Source organism: Scyliorhinus canicula, chromosome 1 (assembly GCF_902713615.1).
Source record: "Scyliorhinus canicula chromosome 1, sScyCan1.1, whole genome shotgun sequence".
NCBI lineage: Eukaryota > Metazoa > Chordata > Chondrichthyes > Carcharhiniformes > Scyliorhinidae > Scyliorhinus > Scyliorhinus canicula.
The window spans coordinates 213,145,442-213,166,614 of NC_052146.1; the positions used below are offsets into that span (position 1 = coordinate 213,145,442).

General features: G+C 47.1%; 1 protein-coding gene across 6 annotated transcripts in view; it reads right to left on the reverse strand.

Moving 5' to 3' along the window:
• Positions 1-21,173, reverse strand: part of LOC119971545 — a 189,266-nt gene that overhangs the window by 61,224 nt on the left and 106,869 nt on the right. For all 6 annotated transcript variants that reach the window (XM_038807223.1, XM_038807241.1, XM_038807231.1 and 3 more), the window contains 2 exons: positions 3,886-4,094; positions 1,460-1,594 (listed from right to left, as the gene is read on the reverse strand). In XM_038807223.1, the coding sequence (XP_038663151.1) occupies positions 1,460-1,594; positions 3,886-4,094 (344 nt within the window). The remainder of the gene's footprint in view (positions 1-1,459; positions 1,595-3,885; positions 4,095-21,173) is intronic.

The window sequence follows — 21,173 nt, forward strand, 5'->3', positions numbered from 1 at the left end:
GACTTAGTTTGATTGGTTGGTTGGTGGCCAAAGAATTGGTCAAAAGGTCGTATTCTGCCCGGTAATATGTGGTGATTGAGTCCTACTCGAGTGGTATGATTTCCTGAGACTCCAGGAAAGCAGAGTTGGACCCTGGACACTGAGGATGGAGCTGTGAGTCCCTGCTCTCTCCCTCCAGAAATGCTATGAGCGGCTGTATTTCTGAAACTGCAGAGACCTGAATGAATCTACAGTGAAAAGCATTACAGACTGGAAACAGAAATCTCTAACTGAAAGCATTGAAGGAAAGTGTGCTTAAAAGCAACCACCTGAAACAAAGACGCTTTACCCTTTTACTTATTATTTTACCCCCTCGTCTCCCCTCTGTGTTTGTTTTCTTGTGTGTGTGTGTGTATAGGGGTTGGGGGGGGTGGGGGGAATCAAGAATTAGATCATTTTTAACCAGTCTATTTGCTGCATATTTCATTATAGTTGTTATAAATAAAAAATAATTGTGTTTAAATCTACAAACCTGGTGGCTGTAATTATTGGGCAGCCAAGGGCCAAAGACTTTAGATATTTTTCTAAGAATTATTTGTTAATTTCAATTGTGTTGCGACTCCTGGCCATGTAGGGCTGGAATTGACCACGCAGTAGCCCAGGGGGTTGTAACACTCGAGCACAAAAATCTACATTGACGCTTCCAGTGCCTGTGTGGAGGGAGTGCTGCATTGTTGGAGGTGCCATCCTTTGGATGAGACATTAAACTTCAAGGTCCATCTGCTCTCTTAAGTGGATTCAAAACATCCAAAGCTACTATTTAAAGAAGAGCTGGGGATCTTTTCCCAATATACTGGCTAATATTTTTCCTTCAACCAAATAAAAAATTATCTGGTTATCACCAGACTGTCAGGCCCATACATAAATTGGCTATTACATTTCTTATGTTACAACAGTTCAAAGCGCTGTAAAATGCTTTAGGATCGTGAGTCCATGGAAGGCACCAATATATGCTTTGTTTCTTTGTTTTGGTTGCATGAAACTTTCATGAATGAAGAATCATGAAGCATGTAACAGAATCACAGATATGTAAGAATTTGATAGATTGAGATGAAATAGAGTAGAAGGAAGTTCTCTGGGAAACACAAACATTAGCACAGACTACTTGGTGGAGTAGAGGGAACTTCACACTGATTCTATGTCTTGAATGTTTTCTCCAGAACCAGTGTTGAATTTCCCATATTGGACACTGAAACAAGAGTAGACCATTTATACTCTCAAGGCAGTTCTGCCATTCAATCAATTCATATCAGATCTGCACTTTAAATCCACCCAGTTGCCTTTGTTCAGTAACCTGAATACCTTTGTGCCTAACAGAAGGCTTTTTAATTTCAGTTTTGAAAATTTAAAAACTAATTCATAAATTTGTTACATATCCAATCACTTATCTAGTTTATTACACCAGACAGTAAAAACTCACCCTAGCAGGTTCTGATCTGGAGTTTGAAGGTTACTTAGCAATTGTTCTAAACCTTGTTGGAGGTATTGAATTGCATAGCGTGTTTGGGGACCCAGCCCACCATCCTGATCCAACACGAGCAGGCCTGCATAAAACCTGATAATAAATAAGGAACAAATAAATTTACACAATTTGTTTAACTAACAGATCAGGGTGCAAGATCATATTGCATGTATCTAAAGCTGCAATAACCTTCAAATATTAGTTAATACTTGGAGGTTAATTTGCTCCTGAAATTATTTCCAAAAAAGTCTAATATTCTTCAGGTATTCAATTTAATTTTTCTAGAGTGGAGGAAAATGTATGTACTTACGAACTGGGGAATGTATTTGTTGCTCTCCATTAAAGTCAACACTTGTCATCAATGGAGTCCAGTGACTCAAGTTTAATGGTTGACCCCAAACACGTGGGAGAGTGCAAAATAAATTTGTGGGTCCTAGTTTCAGGCACAAGGCTTTGTATATCTCCCTGGTCAGGGAAAGGGTGCACAGTAGATACTTGAATACCAAGAAATGGAAAGGAGGGAGCTCAATAAAGTCTCTCAGGAGTGAAGAAGGTTTTGGGGAGGGATGGAAATGATCCTACCGAAAGGTGGAGCAGGTTTGATGGGTCAAATGGCCTACTCAGCTGCTTTTTATTACGATCTTAACACCATGTTAACTATTTGCCCACTTAATTTCTGTCCTTACAACCAATATCAACGAATTTAAGAGCACAAGAAAACATAGAATGAGAAATCAAGACTGCTTCCACCAAGCAATTAATCATACTTTTGCTTTATCCATTTAACAACACAAGAAATACGCTGTACACATATTTCAAGTTATTAATTAAGGATATCCATGCATTATTAAATTATGTTACAAAGTATTCCATAGTATTTGCGGTATGACCCAACTATCCATACCAATTCTTATGTTCTACGTGAGCCTCCTCCAAGCCTTGTTCAACTAACCCCATCAACATATGCCTCGATTCCTTTTCCCCTCATATACTACACAATCCCCAATGCATCTATGCTAGCCACCTTTGTGCCTTCAGCTTGTTGAACACCACGGCTACCTTTCTCCTTTCCCTCACCCAACAGGAGAGGGACTGTCAGATCCTATGGTACTATGTGATCATGACAGACCAGGCCACCATTGCCTATAATATCATCCTAACCGAACGTTGTTATCTGATTCTTTTTGAAGTTGATTACCCCAATCTCAATTTGTTTTGCTGGAACCTTATGGGAAAATAGCTTCTTCTATTGCTGAGCCTCGTTAATTTTAAAGTTTTATCCTCTTGCCATTGTTGTGCACAAGACTCTCTACACTGCTCCAGTGGAATCTTATTTTGTAGTGGATGAAAGGAAAATTATGCCTTAATCACATTAGAAATCTTTAACATATTGATATGACATGCCCATTTTCCATCCCAGCTAAGTGAGGTGGCCCAATCCAAATTAAAGTATGGTTAGTTTTGTATAGTGGACTCACATTCATAATTAACAAAAGATAAACCCCATAAAATTTTGCACAACATTTTAGTTGTCTTTTAACCCAACTGGTGATGTGTACTTCCATGGCAGTAACTACATTAAAGTGTAATAACTTGCAGCACATCAGTGCACCTGTATATTGTGCCTCAGAGAGATATGACATGGATTGAGTTAAGCAATTTATCAACTAACCAACTTGAGGCAGTGACAAAAAATTCAGATGACAAATTCACTTAAGTACATTTTCTGATGGATAATTATGAAATATTTAGGAATAAGTTGCCTAACATCCCACCTTCCATTTTAGAATTATATGATTATATAGAATTACCCATAGAATAGCAGCAGGTAGCTAACATGAAATGTTATTCAATAACAATGTATTGTTAGCTTTGAGATTGAAGAGATAAGGCATCCATGTACTTCAGCAGAGATTACTCAATGTACATAGACACAGGCCATTGGATTTAACTGGTCCATGCTGGTGTTTTATAATCCTCACAATCCTCACCTTGCCTCTCTTCATCTAACACTCTCAGTAATTCCTTTTATTCCTATTTCATGGGTTTATTTGCTTTTACTTAAAAGCATCTGTGCTATTTACTCCAACTATTTACTATGGTAAAGAGTTGCATATTCTAACTTCTCTTTGGATAAATAAATTTTTCCTGAATTGCTTACTGGATTTTGGCGTGACTATCTTATATTTATGACCCTAGTTTTAAGTGGAATTATTGATTAGTAATTATTTTGAATTGAAGTAAGCATGCAGAACACAGTGGAAGTCTATATAGTCAATAATAACTTAAAACTGTACTTTGTTAGCATATTGTAGTAATTAAAAAGAAAACCAAGAATCCTCACCTAGGTGGCATGAGCAAAGTATGTAGTTTTAGCAGCTCACCTAATGGAAGGATCTGCTGGTTTCTGTGCTAGTGCAGTCTGCAAATGTCTCAATGCAGCAGCGTTGTTTTTTTGGAATAGCAGCAAGCGACCAACATGGAAATTGTATTGCCAGCTTTGAGGTTGAAGAGACAAGGCATCCATGTACTTCAGCAGAGACCATTCAATGTACTTTTGCTCATCGGAGACAACCGGTTTCAATTTACCATCCTAAATTATAGAGGCAGTCAAAATAATAATACAAAGGATCAGTTATATGACCAAAAGCTCATGCCCTTGCATTAAATGTACAAGGATGTGTGGGAAAGTGAGTCACTGAAAATAAACCGTTTGGTGGCACGTTACAACTTTAGACTGCAAATTCTCTCTCCCATCTTGACCTTTTAATTAATCCAATTTTTTTTGTCCAAATACACACCCCCACCTCCAGTCACAGGGCCATCTGTCACTAAGATGTTTCGCTTCCATTGGGCACTGACCTCTGTTCCCCTAATAATACATTCTGCTATCTTACCCTTATGCCACTATCAGCACTTTCCATTATCCTTAACATTGCTCCTACAACCCCCTCAGGGGCAAAACTCTATATTGTATATAGTTCCCCATCTACATCTTGGAGTAGGAACTTCCCAGATGATTAATAATAATAATAATAATAATCACTTATTGTCACAAGTAGGCTTCAATGAAGTTACTGTAAAAAGACCATGGTCGCCACATTGAGCTGCCTGTTTGAGGAGGCCGGTAAGGAGTGGGGCGGGGGGGGGGGGGGGGGGAAGTCACCCCCTAATTGGGAGGAACCTCACAGGATATAAACCTCAACCTGGGAGCAGGTCAGGGAGGGTGGCCCTGCGGGGTGAGGAGAATGTAACTGTAGTATTGTGAGTAGAGTAAATCAATCTAGTTGTTATCCTGCCTACCTGGTGTAGTATGAAGTCCTGACCTTTGGCTATCATACTGGTGACAAGGATAAAGTGGAACTGCTGCAGCCACCGGACTATTCGTCACTGACCAGCTTCATCTAGGTTTGGAGAGGCCTCTGCCCCGAGATCATTGATATGCTGGAACCAATTGACGGCAGACCGATGACTGGGCCCAATACGTTGAGCGGATATAACTGTTTTTTTGGACAAACGACATCACTGGTGATGAAAGGTAGAGGGTCATTTTGCTAACAGACCAGACGCTGCAATGGTGGTCGACTTAGCTACAAGGCACTTAAACCCACAGCCCCCAATCATGGTCCGGAGGTACTGATTCCACACGGCCTTGCAGGCCCCGACCGAATCCAACGGGGTGTTTTGGTGCGCCTGTGGACACTCGCCACCCCCTGCGAATTTGGAGCCGCCTTGGCCGAATACCTGCGGGGCCGAATACCTGCGGGACCGCTTTGTCTGTTGGCTACCGGACTGAGAGACACAACACAAATTACCGATGGAGACTCTCCTGCGAATAGTAGGCATCGCACTCTCTAGGGAGAGTGCTGAGAGCGGCTTTCAGGAACTCCAAGGCCTAGTGGTCCTCACTTTCAGTCATCGACAGGACTTCAGGCTGGCCACAACTGGAAGTGATCAACCGGGGTTTTTGTGAGGAGGGGGCCATCGCCACAACTCACCTTGAAGTGAATGCGGAGTTTCCCCCGACCCAACAGTCCAGGATGGCAGCCGTCAAAATCGAGCAGGACACCGTGACCAGAAATGAGGCTCTTGGAGATCAAGTGGGGACACTTTTCCCGGCAGCAGACTAGTCGCCATTCCACCCCCCCCCCCCCCCCCCCACCTCTGAAAAGCTGTGGATGACCCAGAAGCAGAGGACACTCGACTCCCGCTGCAATGTGTTACGGGCCCAAGACCACACCAATCCGGTTCACAGTACAGATAAATGGGCACCCTATTGAGATGGAACTCGACACTGTGGAGGCGGATTCAGTGATCAACCATCGGCCGTTCAGCGCAATCCGAACTGGCCTATGGATGCTGGAGCTTTGGGACATGGGAGCGAGGTTGGCCAGTTACAACAGGGAGCCCTTAGCCATATAGGGATCAATCAGCATGCTTGCCATTGGTGGTGGCCCACGGCAACGGACCCAGCTTGCTGGTCCGCAATTGGCTACGCCACCTGTGGTTGGATTGGCACGTGGATGTATCCCCGCGGGCCTGAAGGAGTGCTGGTCAAGTTCAAGGAGTCTCTGCCAAGGGCTTCGGTACCATAAGGGGAGCAATGGCCATGATCAGTGTGGATGAGAATGCTCAGCCCCGGTATTTTTGCACCTGTCCAGTACCTTACGCACTTACCAAAGGTCGACCACGAGCTGGACTGGTTAGAGCATTTGGGCATCATCCACCCTGCCCACTTCACGGGGTTTGCCAAGGGTGGCCGTATACATCGATGACGTCCTAATTACAAGCACCTCCAAAAAAGAACATATGGAGAATCTGGCCGAAATCCTCGAGAGGTTTGAACAAGCGGTGTCTGCCTCTGAAGGGAGAAATGTGTTTTTCATGCCCCTGAGGTCACTTACTTGGGTTATTAGGTGGACAGCTGGGGACTGCAGCTAGTGGAAGTCAAGGTGCGGGCAATCCGTTCGGTCCCCATCCCTCGTGCCCGACAGAGCTCCGCTCCTTTCTCGGGATGGTCAACTACTGCGAAAAATTTATATCCAGAATGGCCACATTGCTCAACCCACTCCACCAGCTCTGAAAGAAAAGGCAGCGATGGGACTGGGGCCCCTCGTACCAGAAGGCCTTCCAGGAGGTAAAGCGGCGCCTATCGTCAAACGAACTACTGACACACTTCGACCCGTCGAAGCCGGTATTCCTCACATGTGATGCCTCGCCTTATGGTGTAGGGGAGGTTCTGGTGCACCGGATGCCCAACTGCGCAGAACGGCCAATAGCCTTTGCTTCCCGCAAGCTTGTCGATGACAAGCGAAATTACGCACAAGTTGAGAAGGAAGGTTTGGCTGTCGTATTTGTAATACGGGAGTTCCATTAGTACATTTATGAGTGTGCCTTCCCGATTTATATAGACCACAAACCCCTGCTGGGATTATTTAAAAAGGAAAGGGTGATCCCGGCGATCGCATCGGCCCGGTTCCAACAGTGGGGTTTGCTACTAGCTACCTATGAATACACCCTGGAGCACCGTCCAAGCACAAAATGCCGATGCATTGAGCTGCCCGCCTCTCTCCATGAAACAACCAGCACCCATTTCGGCCACAGAGGTAATCGCCACCCTTCACTTCATGGACACCTTGCTGGTCACGGTGGCTCATATAAAGGAGTGGACCATGACAGACTCACACTTGCCATTGTTCAAAATGGGGCCCAGCTTAGAGCACTGCCAGATGATCTGAGGGCCTACACCACAAAACTACTGGAGCTGAGTGTAGAAGACGCCGTTCTTTTGTGGGGGACCCGAGTGGTTGGCACCGAGCAGGGTCGCACCTCTTCGTTGAAGGACTTCCACAGTGGGCACCCAGGGGTGGCCAAAATGAAGATACTGGCTCGCAGCTATTTTGGGGGCCCGGGATGGACTCAGAGATGGAGAGACTGGCCCAACACTGCGGATCTTGCAAAGAGCACCAGAAAGCCCCACCGCCGGTTCCGATGCATCATGGGAATGACTGGGGAAACAATGGTCCCGCGTCCATGTGGACTTCGCCACCCATTCGTGGGGGCTACGTTTCTTACCCTGGTAGATGCCCAGTCCAAATGGCTTGAGGTCGCCGGATACAAATCACTATGACACGGACAACCGTAGACAGGCTACGACACATTTTTAGCACACACAGGATACCCAAAGTCCTGGTGATCGATAATGGGACAGCATTCACCAGCCAAGACCCTGCATCATTCGTGGCTGCAAATGGAATCTGGCATGATGGACTGCCCTGTACCACCCAGCCTCCAACAGATTGGCCAAGCAGACAGTCCAGAACTTTAAACATGCCAAGAAGAAGATGACCGCCGGACCTTGGGAGACATGGTTGGCTTGCTGTCTCGTCAGCTACCATACGCCACCGCATGCCACCACCGGTGGCACTGACGGAATTGCTCATGGGACAACGGCTCAGGACTCACCTCAGCCTTGTATTCATCGACTTTAACGCATGGATCCACCAACAGCAAGTTTGCTCTAAGGCGGATTCGCATCGGTGTTCGCCACTACGCGCTTTCGAGCCGGGCGGCATTGTCTATGTGCGAAATTGTGGCGCTGCAGCCACATGGATCCCTAGCGTGGTCCTACGAGCGACGGGCCCAGTATCCCACTCAGTCCAAATGCAAGAGAATGAAGCCAACCGCCAATTTGACAACATTTGATGATGCACACAAGAACCGCTAGAGCTAAGTCAGGGTTCCCCCACCAGGGTCCAGGCACAATGTCCTATTTCTCGTAAGAAAACGAGGCATCGCCAGGGCCAGTGCACCGCTTGCCATCACTGTCACCTGTTAGACATCGGGAAGCCCGTTAAAGCTTGCTGTATGTGTTGTGTGAATGTTTTCAGTGCTGTTTAAATCTGCTCCCCGTGGTACGGTTGTCTGGGGTGTGGCCGACTGAGGGGCACATGCGGTTCAGAGTTGGGTGTGATGAGCATCAAGGAGTTGGGCCTAATGGACTGGGTGGCTGAGACGCCGAAAGAGAAAGCAACAAAGTGCCCACTGGGGGTGGGGGGGGGGGGTTGGTAGCTGTCCAGGAACCTTAAGTGTTGAGGCACAACGGCAATGAGATCTCTTTATAGCCTGATTAAGAAGGATGCCTATTAGCTCTGCCTCTCTCTGAAGCAAAAAAAAATTTTGCTCTCGAACATTCCGGAGATGCGTGCTTGAAACACTAATTGGCCATCAAGAGTTCACTCGTTGCAATGTCAGCACCCTCAAAATTCAAGGAATGGGATGAATCCTCAGTGTTCAAAGCTTAGTGGCATGGGATCAAGAGTTAATGGGGTAGCTTCCCTGCTGCGAACCCAACACCCATCAGTCAGGATCCAGCAGTCCCCACAAGGCAGACATAACTGTCCCGGAGGAAACCCATGCAAACACAGGGAAAATGTACAAACTCCACACGGACAGTCGTCCAAGGTCAGAATCGAACTCAGGTCCCTGGCGCTGTGAGGCAATAGTGCTAACCACAGTGGTAGTGAGCTTAATGGAGGGGAAGCCCAGATGGAAGACAACAGGCGTCTCAAAATGGGCGAAGGAATAAGCTAGGGTGAGTCATGGTCTGAGATGGGGGGCACCTGAGCTTTGAGTGTGTGATTGCTGCCTTTGAGCCTTTCAGATCAGGAAGGCAAATGGGTCTGGGGAGATAATGATGGTCAGTAGCAGCGATAGCAAACTGACTCTCTCTCTCCCTCATCCCTCGCAGGGTTCCAAGCGATATCGGGATGGAGCCAGTGGAGCTGGCTATCTTACTGAGCATAGACTTCAGCAGCAATGTGCGGCTGCTCCAAGGGAAGATTCTGCAGAACAAGCCCAGGGGACTGCAGGACAGAATCTGGAGGCTGGAGGCTGCACCTGCTGTGTAAGGGACACAAAGATGTTGAAGAAAACCAAGGGTCTACCGGACTCACGTGTCCTTCATGGAGTTGTCTGGAATCATCTGCTGTCGAAGACTTTGCTTCATGAGGGAGACTGTGTGGCACCTTCACCATGTTCCTGCGGGCTTGGTGCCATATGGTGGTGAAATGAGTTACAGGCACGTGTGTCCATTTCTCAGGGAGTCGCACATCCCTGGAATCTTCCAAAGACACCAAGGGCTACAGGGATGGCTGCTAGGGGAACAAGGGATATCCCCTCAGGGTGTAGCTAATGACGCCAAGGAAAAGCCTGCTGAGGAGCCCAGGAATGGTGGTCAGGCTGGGGTGAGGATGCACATGGGCAGGAGGGCTAGAGATTTCTCATCGCCTCCTTCTTCAAGAAGGAAGGCTAGCTTACTGTCTGACAGCGTAACCACACCCAGGATGTTGTGACCCCTTTGTGACAGGGGATGAAGGTGGCCATGATACCGATCATCAGGGTCCTAAGGCTGGGGAGTCCTCAAGTACCTGCTACCCAATTAATTCAGTAGGGTGGTGAGCATATGTGATGCTCCTCAACTGCTGCTTCTGTCTGACTCTCCGGCTCATGTCTGAATGAGGTTCTGCACTATAATGTTTTGTCCCTTTGCTCTCGAGAGGATTGAGGTGGAGGGTCTAGGGCTCACTGAATCCTATCACTGCGATTAAAACATTTGCTCTGAAAGGGCCAAACCACCTGGTGGGTATGGCGGTCCACGAGAACACCTGCATCCCGATGGGGAGATGCACCATACCACTGAACGCTTCTGAGGCATTAAAGTGGTGAGTATCACTAATATTTAATGTAGTGACAAATCAAAATGTGATAAGTGACAACGGTCTCCAACTACTAGTGCCTAACTTCATCCGTGCACATGCTGTGCCCCTACAAATACCTTGTGAGGCCTTGCACACCTTCTCACTATGTCTAGGTGTGTTCCCAGTGTCATTTTAGTTACTTCCTTGATGATGAAGGTATACATAGAACATGAAGATGCAGTTGCTACAAGTATTTGTTCTTAGTGGTAACCATGCATTACCAAATACAAATGATTCTGTCTCCGTTACTGATTACTGCTGTCTTGTCCGCCCTGCTACCAAGTGCATGGTTCCTGTCTGTCCTCCAATACATATACTTTTGTGAGGGCCACCAAGAATCCAGCACGAGTCTTCAGGATACAAAGAAATAACATTTATGTACAATAACATATATATACAACAGCAGCAACTCCCCTTTCCCCTTTCCCCTTTCCCCCTTTTCCCCTTTTCCCCTTTTCCCCTTTTCCCCTTTTCCCTTTCGCTCTCTCTGCTGGTTCCAAACTGGCCAGCTCTATTTATGCAGGGAGTCTGCTAATGATTTCTCCGCCCCCCTCATTGGGGAAGCTCATACTCCCACAGGATTGTGGGATTGTCATTAGTCCCCAGCCAATGGTAAGCAGGCAGGTTATAACATATACATCTGTCCAGTCTGGTTCCCCCTGCTAGTGGGAGGTTGTAGCTGTCCTTACATGTGTTGGTCATTGTTTATATACAGTGGCACAGTTAGATACACAAATGTACACTGATACTAACTATATATAATTATAGATAGAAATGCCTGTACACATATCACCCCATCCTCCTTTAAATGCTTTTCCGAATGTATAGATCAAATCATATCGCTGAAACTTCATGAGCCGTTGTATCCGTGGGGACATCTGCCAAAGGTTCTGGTGGACTATTGAGACCAACGACCTGTGCTCTGTCTCAACCAAGAATGTGGGAAGCCCATACACATAATTGTGGAACTTTTCCATCCCGTGACACGTCCCAGGCATTCTTTTTCAATTTTTACATAACAGCGCTCCATATCCATCATGGTCCTTGAGGCATATGCTACTAGCAGCCAGTCTCCATTCGCACCCTGTTGCAACAGCACCACTCTGATCACATCTTGAGAGGCATCCGTGGAGAATTTTGTCTCCCTAGCTAGGTTGAAGAAGGCCAGCACAGGCGCCCTTGCTCAGGAGACACAGAGCGCTCTCCATTCCTGCTCATGTTTCTGCAACCACTGGAAGATCAGATCCTTTTTAATAGGTTCCCTGAGCTGGGAAGTTATTGAGGTGAGGTTTGGAATGAATTTTCCAATGAAGTTGATCATGCCCAGATTTCGCAGGACACCCTTTTTATCTGTGGGACTCAGCATGTTGATGATGGCTGTGATTTTCGCATCGTCCGGCTGCACCCCCTTTGATGATATACTGTCGTCCAAAATCGTGATGGCATCCACACCAACTTGGCATTTCGCCCGATTGAGTTTGAGGCCATTTTTCTTGGCCCTTTGGAGCACTTGCAAGAGCCACGCATCATGTTCTTCCTGTGTGGATCCCCAGATAACGATGTCATCCATATATACTCGCACATCCGGCAGCCCTTCCACCATATGTTCCATGGCCCAATATTTTCCAAAGCAGAAATAATTCCTAAATGCATCTGCTGAAAACAGTATCGGCCAAAGGGCATATTGAAAGTGCAGTCTTGTACTTGCCTCATCAGAGCTGCCAGAAGCCCTGAGATGCATCCAGCTTGCAGAAACACATCGCTCCAGCCATTTCACATGCAATTCCCACTCTTTTATGTTTTTATTGAAGCAGATTCTCAGGCCCCCGTTCCGTTTTTTTTACACAGACCATCGAGTTCACCCAGTCCGTGGGCTCTTAAATGCACCTGATGACACCCAGGTTTGTCATCCGCTGTAGCTCAGTCTCGAGTCTCTCCCTCAGTGGGGAAGGAACCCGTCTGGGCGTCGCTAGTCACGCGTCTTCCTTCAGCTGTATGTTGTAGGTGAACGGTAGGGTGGCATACCCCTGAAATACCTCCAAATGTGCCTTGGAAATGGCCTCTACCAAGGCGTGTTGGGAAGACTCCATGAAACCTGCAGCATATACCATTTTAACTAGCCCGAGCTGCTCACAGGACTGTACGACAAAGAGTGATTTTCATTCTGCCTCTATGACGGAGAACCATATCCTGTTGGTTATCTGCTTAATGGTGACATTCAGCTCACATTCTTCCACAGTCGCAATCTGACGTCCATTATAGTCCTTGAGAATGATGCCTGCCGGATGAATGTGAAAGAGTCTTAAGCCGCCGCACCACCGAGCGGAATCAGGTTGGCCCTAGCTCCCATATCAAGCTTACACTTGATGACTGTTCCATTTAGCATTACCGGGATCGTCCATCTGACCTCGATGGTCCCCACCTGTGCCTCACTGAGGCCGGTGAAAACACTCGAATCATGTCTTGTAACTATGATCACAGCAGGGAGGTGATCAACTCGTTTGTCCTGCTTCGGGTTCCTTTATGCTGCCCGATCAACTGTGCAGCAGCTATCAAAGTGCCCCTGCCTGTCACACCAGTAACAGTTTTTGTTCAACGTCGGACATCTTTTCAGCGAGTGTCTGTTGCCACAGATCAGGCACAAAATGGCGGATGGGATTTGGTGTCTAAAACGGCCACCCCCAGCGAGACATGTTCCTTGTGATGTTCAAAATGGCCTCCACATGGAGACCATGTGCTGTCTGATGTCTTTTAATAATTTGTTCAAAATGGCCTTGCGACCTTGTTGCGTGTCTTGCTGCATACATAGCGCTCAAAATGGCTGCCAGCATCAAGACCACATTTTTTTCCACAATGCATCTCTGCATTTGTAGAGCCAGAATCCATTCTTAGATCGGTGTCAGCACTGAGTTTGCGGAAAGCCCGATCCGCTGCGCAAAGAGCTCACTTGCCTGGCATATCCTGATAGCGGCATCCAATGTGAGGTCATCTTCTTTTAACAGCTGTTCTCGCAGCCTCCGAGATCCCATATACATCTCATCTTAGATCACTGAAGATTTCAACTGTCCAAAATTGTATGACTGGGCCTTTAAACGCAGATCCATCGCAAAACTGTCAAAGGATTCCTTGTCTTTCTTGGCACGAGACCCGAACACGTATTTCTCAAAGGTTTCATTGCTTTTGGGGGAGCAGTGGACCTCAAAAGTGTTGAACCGCCTCCTCATAGCTCTGCTCACCTTTTTCAAAGCCAAACAAATTGTACAGCTGAAGCGCTTAGAACCCAGCTGTCATTAGCAGCAGTGCAACACGCCTATCATCAGGCAGCGCCTGTAGGCTACGGGCAACAAGCAAAAGCTCAAACCGTTGCTTTAATGGCTGCCAGTTTGAGTCCAAATTTTCTGAGACCTGAAGTCGGTGTGGTCTCTTAAGCCCATCCATCTCGCACTTCACTGTCTTGCTTTGCGTGAGGTTGCACCCTCTTGGCTTATCAGGTTGGCAGAGCGGTCGTTCGTGTGGCATCTTCTACCGTGCCATGTGGTTTGTCTTGCTGCGGTTACCTCAAGTTCTTCAGCATGCCCGGTACCATGCTGTGTTTTGTTACTTCCTTGATGATGAAGGTATACATAGAACATGAAGATATAGTTGCTGCAAGTATTTATTCTTAGTGATAACCATGCATTACTATATACAAACAATTCCGTCTCCGTTACTGATGACTGCTGTCTTGTCCATCCTGCTACCAAGTGCCTGGCTCCTGTCTGTCCTCCAATATATATACATCTGTTAGGACGGGTTGCATCTGAACCAGAGGGGCACCAATATCCTGGGGGGGAGGTTTTCTAGTACTCTTCGGGAGGGTTTAAACTAATTTGGCAGGGGAATGGGAACCGGATCTGTAGTCCAGCAACTAAGGTAGACGATAGTCAGGACGCCAAAGCACGTAGTGATGCAGTGGGGAAGGTAACAATGACAAAGGAGAGTACTTGCAGACAAGGAGATGGGTTGAAGTGTGTATACTTTAATGCAAGAAGCATCAGGAATAAGGTGGGTGAACTTAAGGCATGGATCGGTACTTGGGACTACGATGTGGTGGCCATCACGGAAACTTGGATAGAAGAGGGCCAGAAATGGTTGTTGGAGGTCCCTGGTTATAGATGTGTCAACAAGATTAGGGAGGGTGGTAAAAGAGGTGGGGGGGTGGCATTGTTAATTAGAGATAGTATAACAGCTGCAGAAAGGCAGTTCGAGGGGGATCTGCCTACTGAGGTAATATGGGTTGAAGTTAGAAATAGGAAAGGAGCAGTCACCTTGTTGGGAGTGTTCTATAGGCCCCCCAATAGCAGCAGAGATGTGGAGGAACAGATTGGGAAACAGATTCTGGAAAGGTGCAGAAGTCACAGGGTAGTAGTCATGGGCGACTTCAACTTCCCAAACATTGAGTGGAAACTCTTTAGATCAAATAGTTTGGATGGGGTAGTGTTTGTGCAGTGTGTCCAGGAAGCTTTTCTAACACAGTATGTAGATTGTCCGACCAGAGGGGAGGCCATATTGGATTTAGTACTTGGTAATGAACCAGGGCAGGTGATAGATTTGTTAGTGGGGGAGCATTTTGGAGGTAGTGACCACAATTCTGTGACTTTCACTTTAGTAATGGAGAGGGATAGGTGCGAGCAACAGGGCAAGGTTTATAATTGGGGGAAGGGTAAATACAATGCTGTCAGACAAGAATTGAAGTGCAGAAGTTGGGAACATAGGCTGTCAGGGAAGGACACAAGTGAAATGTGGAACTTGTTCAAGGATCAGGTACTGCGTGTCTTTGATATGTATGTCCCTGTCAGGCAGGGAAGAGATGGTCGAGTGAGGGAACCATGGTTGACAAGAGAGGTTGAATGTCTTGTTAAGAGGAAGAAGGAGACTTATGTAAGGCTGAAGAAACAAGGTTCAGACAGTGCGCTGGAGGGATACAAGATAGCCAGGAGGGAACTGAAGAAAGGGATTAGGAGAGCTAAGAGAGGGCATGAAAAATCTTTGGCGGGTAGGATCAAGGAAAACCCCAAGGCCTTTTACACATACGTGAGAAATATGAGAATGACTAGAGTGAGAGTAGGTCCGATTAAGGACAGTAGCGGGAGATTGTGTATTGAGTCTGAAGAGATAGGAGAGGTCTTGAACAAGTATTTTTCTTCAGTATTTACAAATGAGAGGGGCCATATTGTTGGAGAGGACAGCGTGAAGCAGACTGATAAGCTTGAGGAGATACTTGTCAGGAAGGAAGATGTGTTGCGCGTTTTGAAAAACTTGAGGATAGACAAGTCCCCCGGGCCTGACGGGATATATCCAAGGATTCTATGGGAAGCAAGAAATGAAATTGCAGAGCCGTTGGCAATGATCTTTTCGTCCTCGCTGTCAACAGGGGTGGTACCAGAGGATTGGAGAGTGGCGAATGTCGTGCCCCTGTTCAAAAAAGGGAATAGGGATAACCCTGGGAATTACAGGCCAGTTAGTCTTACTTCGGTGGTAGGCAAAGTAATGGAAAGGGTACTGAGGGATAGGATTTCTGAGCATCTGGAAAGGCATTGCTTGATTAGGGATAGTCAGCACGGATTTGTGAGGGGTAGGTCTTGCCTTACAAGTCTTATTGAATTCTTTGAGGAGGTGACCAAGCATGTGGATGAAGGTAAAGCAGTGGATGTAGTGTACATGGATTTTAGTAAGGCATTTGATAAGGTTCCCCATGGTAGGCTTATGCAGAAAGTAAGGAGGCATGGGATAGTGGGAAATTTGGCCAGTTGGATAACAAACTGGCTAACCGATAGAAGACAGCGAGTTGTGGTGGATGGCAAATATTCAGCCTGGAGCCCAGTTATCAGTGGCGTACCGCAGGGATCAGTTCTGGGTCCTCTGCTGTTTGTGATTTTCATTAACGACTTGGATGAGGGAGTTGAAGGGTGGGTCAGTAAATTTGCAGATGATACGAAGATTGGTGGAGTTGTGGATAGTGAGGAGGGCTGTTGTCGGCTTCAAAGAGACATAGATAGAATGCAGAGCTGGGCTGAGAAGTGGCAGATGGAGTTTAACCCTGACAAGTGTGAGGTTGTCCATTTTGGAAGGACAAATCTGAATGCGGAATACAGGGTTAATGGTAGGGTTCTTGGCAATGTGGAGGAGCAGAGAGATCTTGGGGTCTATGTTCATTGTTCTTTGAAAGTTGCCACTCAAGTGGATAGAGCTGTGAAGAAGGCCTATGGTGTGCTAGCGTTCATTAGCAGAGGGATTGAATTTAAGAGCCGTGAGGTGATGATGCAGCTGTACAAAACCTTGGTCAGGCCACATTTGGAGTACTGTGTGCAGTTCTGGTCACCTCATTTTAGGAAGGATGTGGAAGCTTTGGAAAAGGTGCAAAGGAGATTTACCAGGATGTTGCCTGGAATGGAGAGTAGGTCATACGAGGAAAGATTGAGGGTGCTAGGCCTTTTCTCATTAGAACGGAGAAGGATGAGGGGCGACTTGATAGAGGTTTATAAGATGATCAGGGGAATAGATAGAGTAGACAGTCAGAGACTTTTTCCCCGGGTGGAACACACCATTACAAGGGGACATAAATTTAAGATAAATGGTGGAAGATATAGAGGGGATGTCAGAGGTAGGTTCTTTACCCAGAGAGTTGTGGGGGCATGGAATGCACTGCCTGTGGTAGTAGTTGAGTCGGAAAATTTATGGACCTTCAAGCGGCTATTGGATAGGTACTTGGATTAGGGTAGAATAAGGGAGTGTAGGTTAACTTCTTAAGGGCAGCACGGTAGCATTGTGGATAGCACAATTGCTTCACAGCTCCAGGGTCCCAAGTTCGATTTCGACTTGGGTCACTGTCTGTGTGGAGTCTGCACATCCTCCCCGTGACTGCGTGGGTTTCCTCCGGGTACTCCGGTTTCCTCCCACAGTCCAAAGATGTGCAGGTTGGGTGGATTGGCCATGACAAATTGTCCAAAATTCTATGATTAACCTAGGACAAAAGTTCGGCGCAACATCGTGGGCCGAAGGGCCTGTTCTGTGCTGTATTTCTCTATAATCTGTCTGGTCTGGTTTCCCCTGCTGGCGGGAGGTTATAGTTGTCCTTACATATGTTGGTCATTGTCTATATACAGTGGCACTGTTAGAGACACATATGTACATTGATACAACTAAATACAAATATAGATAGATATGCCTGTACACATATCACCACACCGAGGATAATCAGAGGTGGAGGTGGTCTGCTGCCCTCCACACCCAGTTGCCCAAGATCTCCTTTGTAGATGTCCTCTAGATCCCCGAGTCTTGGCTTACCTTCGGGTGGCACACTGGTTAGCACTGTTTTTATTCTGGCCTTGGGTGGCTGTCTGTGTGGCGTTTGTACGTTCCCTCCATGTCCACGTGGGTTTCCTCCGGGTGACCCGTTTTTCTCTCAATCCAAAGGTGTGCAGGTTAGGTGGATAGGTCATCCTAAATTGCACCTTAATGTCCAAAGGTTAATTGGGGTTGCAGGGCAGGGCTACAGGGATAGGGTTGGAGAGTGGGCCTGGGTGGATTGATCATTCAGAGGGTCGATGCAGACTCGATGGGCCGAATGGCATCCTTCTGCACTGTAGGCATTCCAGGATAATCACCCTGTTCTGTTCAACATGCCCGAGTTGCGCCGGTCTCAGGAAGGGGGGATTCAGATTGGGTGGGCACTCTCTGGGTCTCCTTGATAGAAGGCCCCAGGCTGTGCACCAGCGGATCCTTCTCCCTCCGGGTACCCGTGGGTCTTTGGGTTGATCCATGGGATAGGGGTCAACTGGAGTGAGCTCCAGAAGCGTCACTGTCATCTGGCACTACCAGTCCTGGATTCCCACTATTGTCTCCATTATGTAGTTGAAGCCCTCAGCTATGGGCCTCAGGGACAAAGCTATGCTTTGGAGTTCTCCCATCATGGATCTGACCTCAAACGCCAGGCCTTCCACCGAGAGCACCACTGTTGCAGAGTTGGCCTGGGTGCCTTGCATTGCCAGCACCATCTCCTGTGACATAAAGCTGTAGGACTCCTCCATTCAGCCTTGCAGTCGCAGGATTGTTGCTGAAAACCCTCCTGGTATTCCCAACTCTGCCTTTATATCTCATGCAAGTGAGGGATAAATGAGTCCAGAGGCATAAAACTTAGCAGGGGCAGAGCTGGGTTCTGGGATCCAGCAGACCTCAGACTGGCGGATCCCTGGCACGTTTCTGCCTCCACCTGATATGCATCAAAAGCAGTGTGGTGCTCACTGTGACCCAGAAGCTTGCCTTCTAAGAATGTCCACCGTGGTATGCATCTCTGCGCTGGTGGATGGTGCGGGTGATAACCCTGGCGCTTCTTCGCTGCACTCCTCTGTCATCTGCCCAGAGGTCATGTTGAGGGTGGGTGGTGGGACACTGCTGCTAGATGGGTCAGGTTGATCAATTGATGTTCCTGAAAGGAAAAGGACATGGTATTAGTGCATAGCCAGGTCAATGGTCCAGGATACACAGAACTCACTTGCGATTGGTCTTCTGGATTAATGTGTAGTGGCTCCTCACCTTTCTCTCACAGGCCCACCTCACTCTCAGCACATGCCCGTTTCTGCTCCTTTCCTGTTAGCTCCAGGAAACCCACCTCAAAAAGAATCAGGATGATCAGTTCAGACATCCCACCTTCCATCTTCTCTCACTCGCAGCAGTTGTGGGCAAGATTATCCTGCAGGAACACAAATGGGGGTGATGTGAGCTGGCGGGTCAGATGACGATGATACCTGTCACATGTGGACACTGCGCATGAGCAGAGTGGGGTTCCGAAGAGGAATGCCGGGGGTTTGAGGAAGCTTGTAGGAAGTCGGGTACTGGAGCCTGTGAATGGCAGCATGAGGGATCGAGATGATATTCCGAGGGGTGACGACAATGTGGAGTGCAGAGAGGAGACATGGACTTACCCTGGCAGAATGGAGTAGGTCATTCACCTTCTTGCAGTATTGCACCCCCATTCTCTTGGTGAGGCTGCTGGCACTGATCAATGCTGCAACTATCTCCCAGGCTGGATACGTTATCATGCTGGAGGGTCTCCTGCCAACCCGAGAGTATGTTGTTGGCTGTCTCTCCTCCACAGCATTCAGCATATAGATGAGGACCCCCTTCATGAATAGAGGGGCAAGCTTCCTCGCTGCCAACCCCCTGGGCTTGACTGAGAGCAAGTGCTGTGGAGCTGTTTAAATGTAGCGCTCTCTTCATTAAAGTGTGAAGATAACCCCTGGGAATGACAAGTCAGTGCTTCACGTCTCAGGCATGGCGTTTTTCATGTGGGGAAACATTTTACATTCTAAATGCCTAGAAATTGCAGTCCGGATAACGGCAGCAGGGCTGGTGGGAGTCACACTGGTTTTGGCACCACGATTGACACTGCCATTTTTTGGATAAATTCCACCCGTTAACTCCATTTCTTCTTTTCCAGCATTTTCTGTTTTTATTTTTATTTCAGAATTCCAGCATCCGCCCTATTTTGCTTTTATTTTATTTATTTTTTCAAATAAATATTTTTATTGAATTTTACATTTGTACACTATACAGGAGATAACTGAAACGGTTATTTACAATTTACATGTTTTTCTTTTTTAGGCACTCCCTCTCCGTTTGCTCACCCCCATTTCCACCCTCCCCTTTTCTGTTAGTCACGCTCCGTCTTTGACCCTTTCTTCCGCCATAAATGTTATAATCTATCTTTCATCTTGGCTTTGTGAGGGGCCCTCTGGCCCCTTCTTCGATCTTTCCCTGGGTACCTTCCGGTACTTTCTTGGGTTCCTCCCTTGCTGTCCCCCTGCCTCCACCCACCCCCCTCCCGTTCCTGTCTGCGTTGTGTGGTCCCGTTGGTTCCTATCGGTCCCCCCGCCCTCCTCCCTTCCCAACTGTTACTGGCTTCGAACAGGTCTTGGAACAGGTTGATGAATGGCTGAAATGGTGATGCCGATTGTCAGCCGAGCAGGATTCTCCGGAGTGCAATTAAGGAAGCAAAAGCAAGGGCATCAGCCCTCTTCCCCAAATTAAGTTCTGGCTGGTCCGATACCGCAAAGACTGCTACACTCGGCACCGCTCCACCCTCACCCCCACAACCTTGGACATCGCCTCAAAGAAGTCTGTCCAGTACCTGACAAGTCTGGGGCTGGCCCAAAACATGTGGGTGTGGTTGGCTGGGCCTCCCTGGCACCGTTCACACTTGTCCTCCACCTCTGGGAAGAACCTGCCCATTCGGGTTCTGGTTAGGCGCACTCTGTGCACCATTTTAAACTTACGTGGTGCTGGTCTTGTGTTTCTGGTGTTACAGGCAAATTCATTTTCTGTACTCTACTGCTCCCAAGTTGGTTATTATATTTATCACACATGCATGAGTCCATAAAGGCTCATTTTCATTTATTCATGCCGATGATTTTTTACAGGCTGAAGTTAAGCAATATCATCAGCATTATTGGCAGGATTAAATGTAAACGTTTCCTCCCCTCCAACATCATTAAGTTCAATGTAAACGGTTAGATTCACCTCTGGGATATAAAATGAGCTATCAAAAGCCACCACTTCAAAACCATTTCAGGAAATGGCAGTGGAATTAACCTTCCAAAATATTGTCAGAACATTTCAAGGCCTGTTGGATCTGAACCACTGCATGTAACAGTAGCACGGTTAATTCCTGTAACCCATTTCCCCCAACTTCCACTTTAGTGCAGCTACATAAGTGGTGATGAGTGCTTCAGTAATGTATGACTCAAGTGGATACTATGTTGAGATATTTTGACTGAAGGATGGGTATTGCCATGTCTGCATCGTAATCCTTTTTGTGGCTTGCAGGTTCAGTTAGTGTTTTTATTGACTCTGCTCTGCATTATAATACTTTGCAA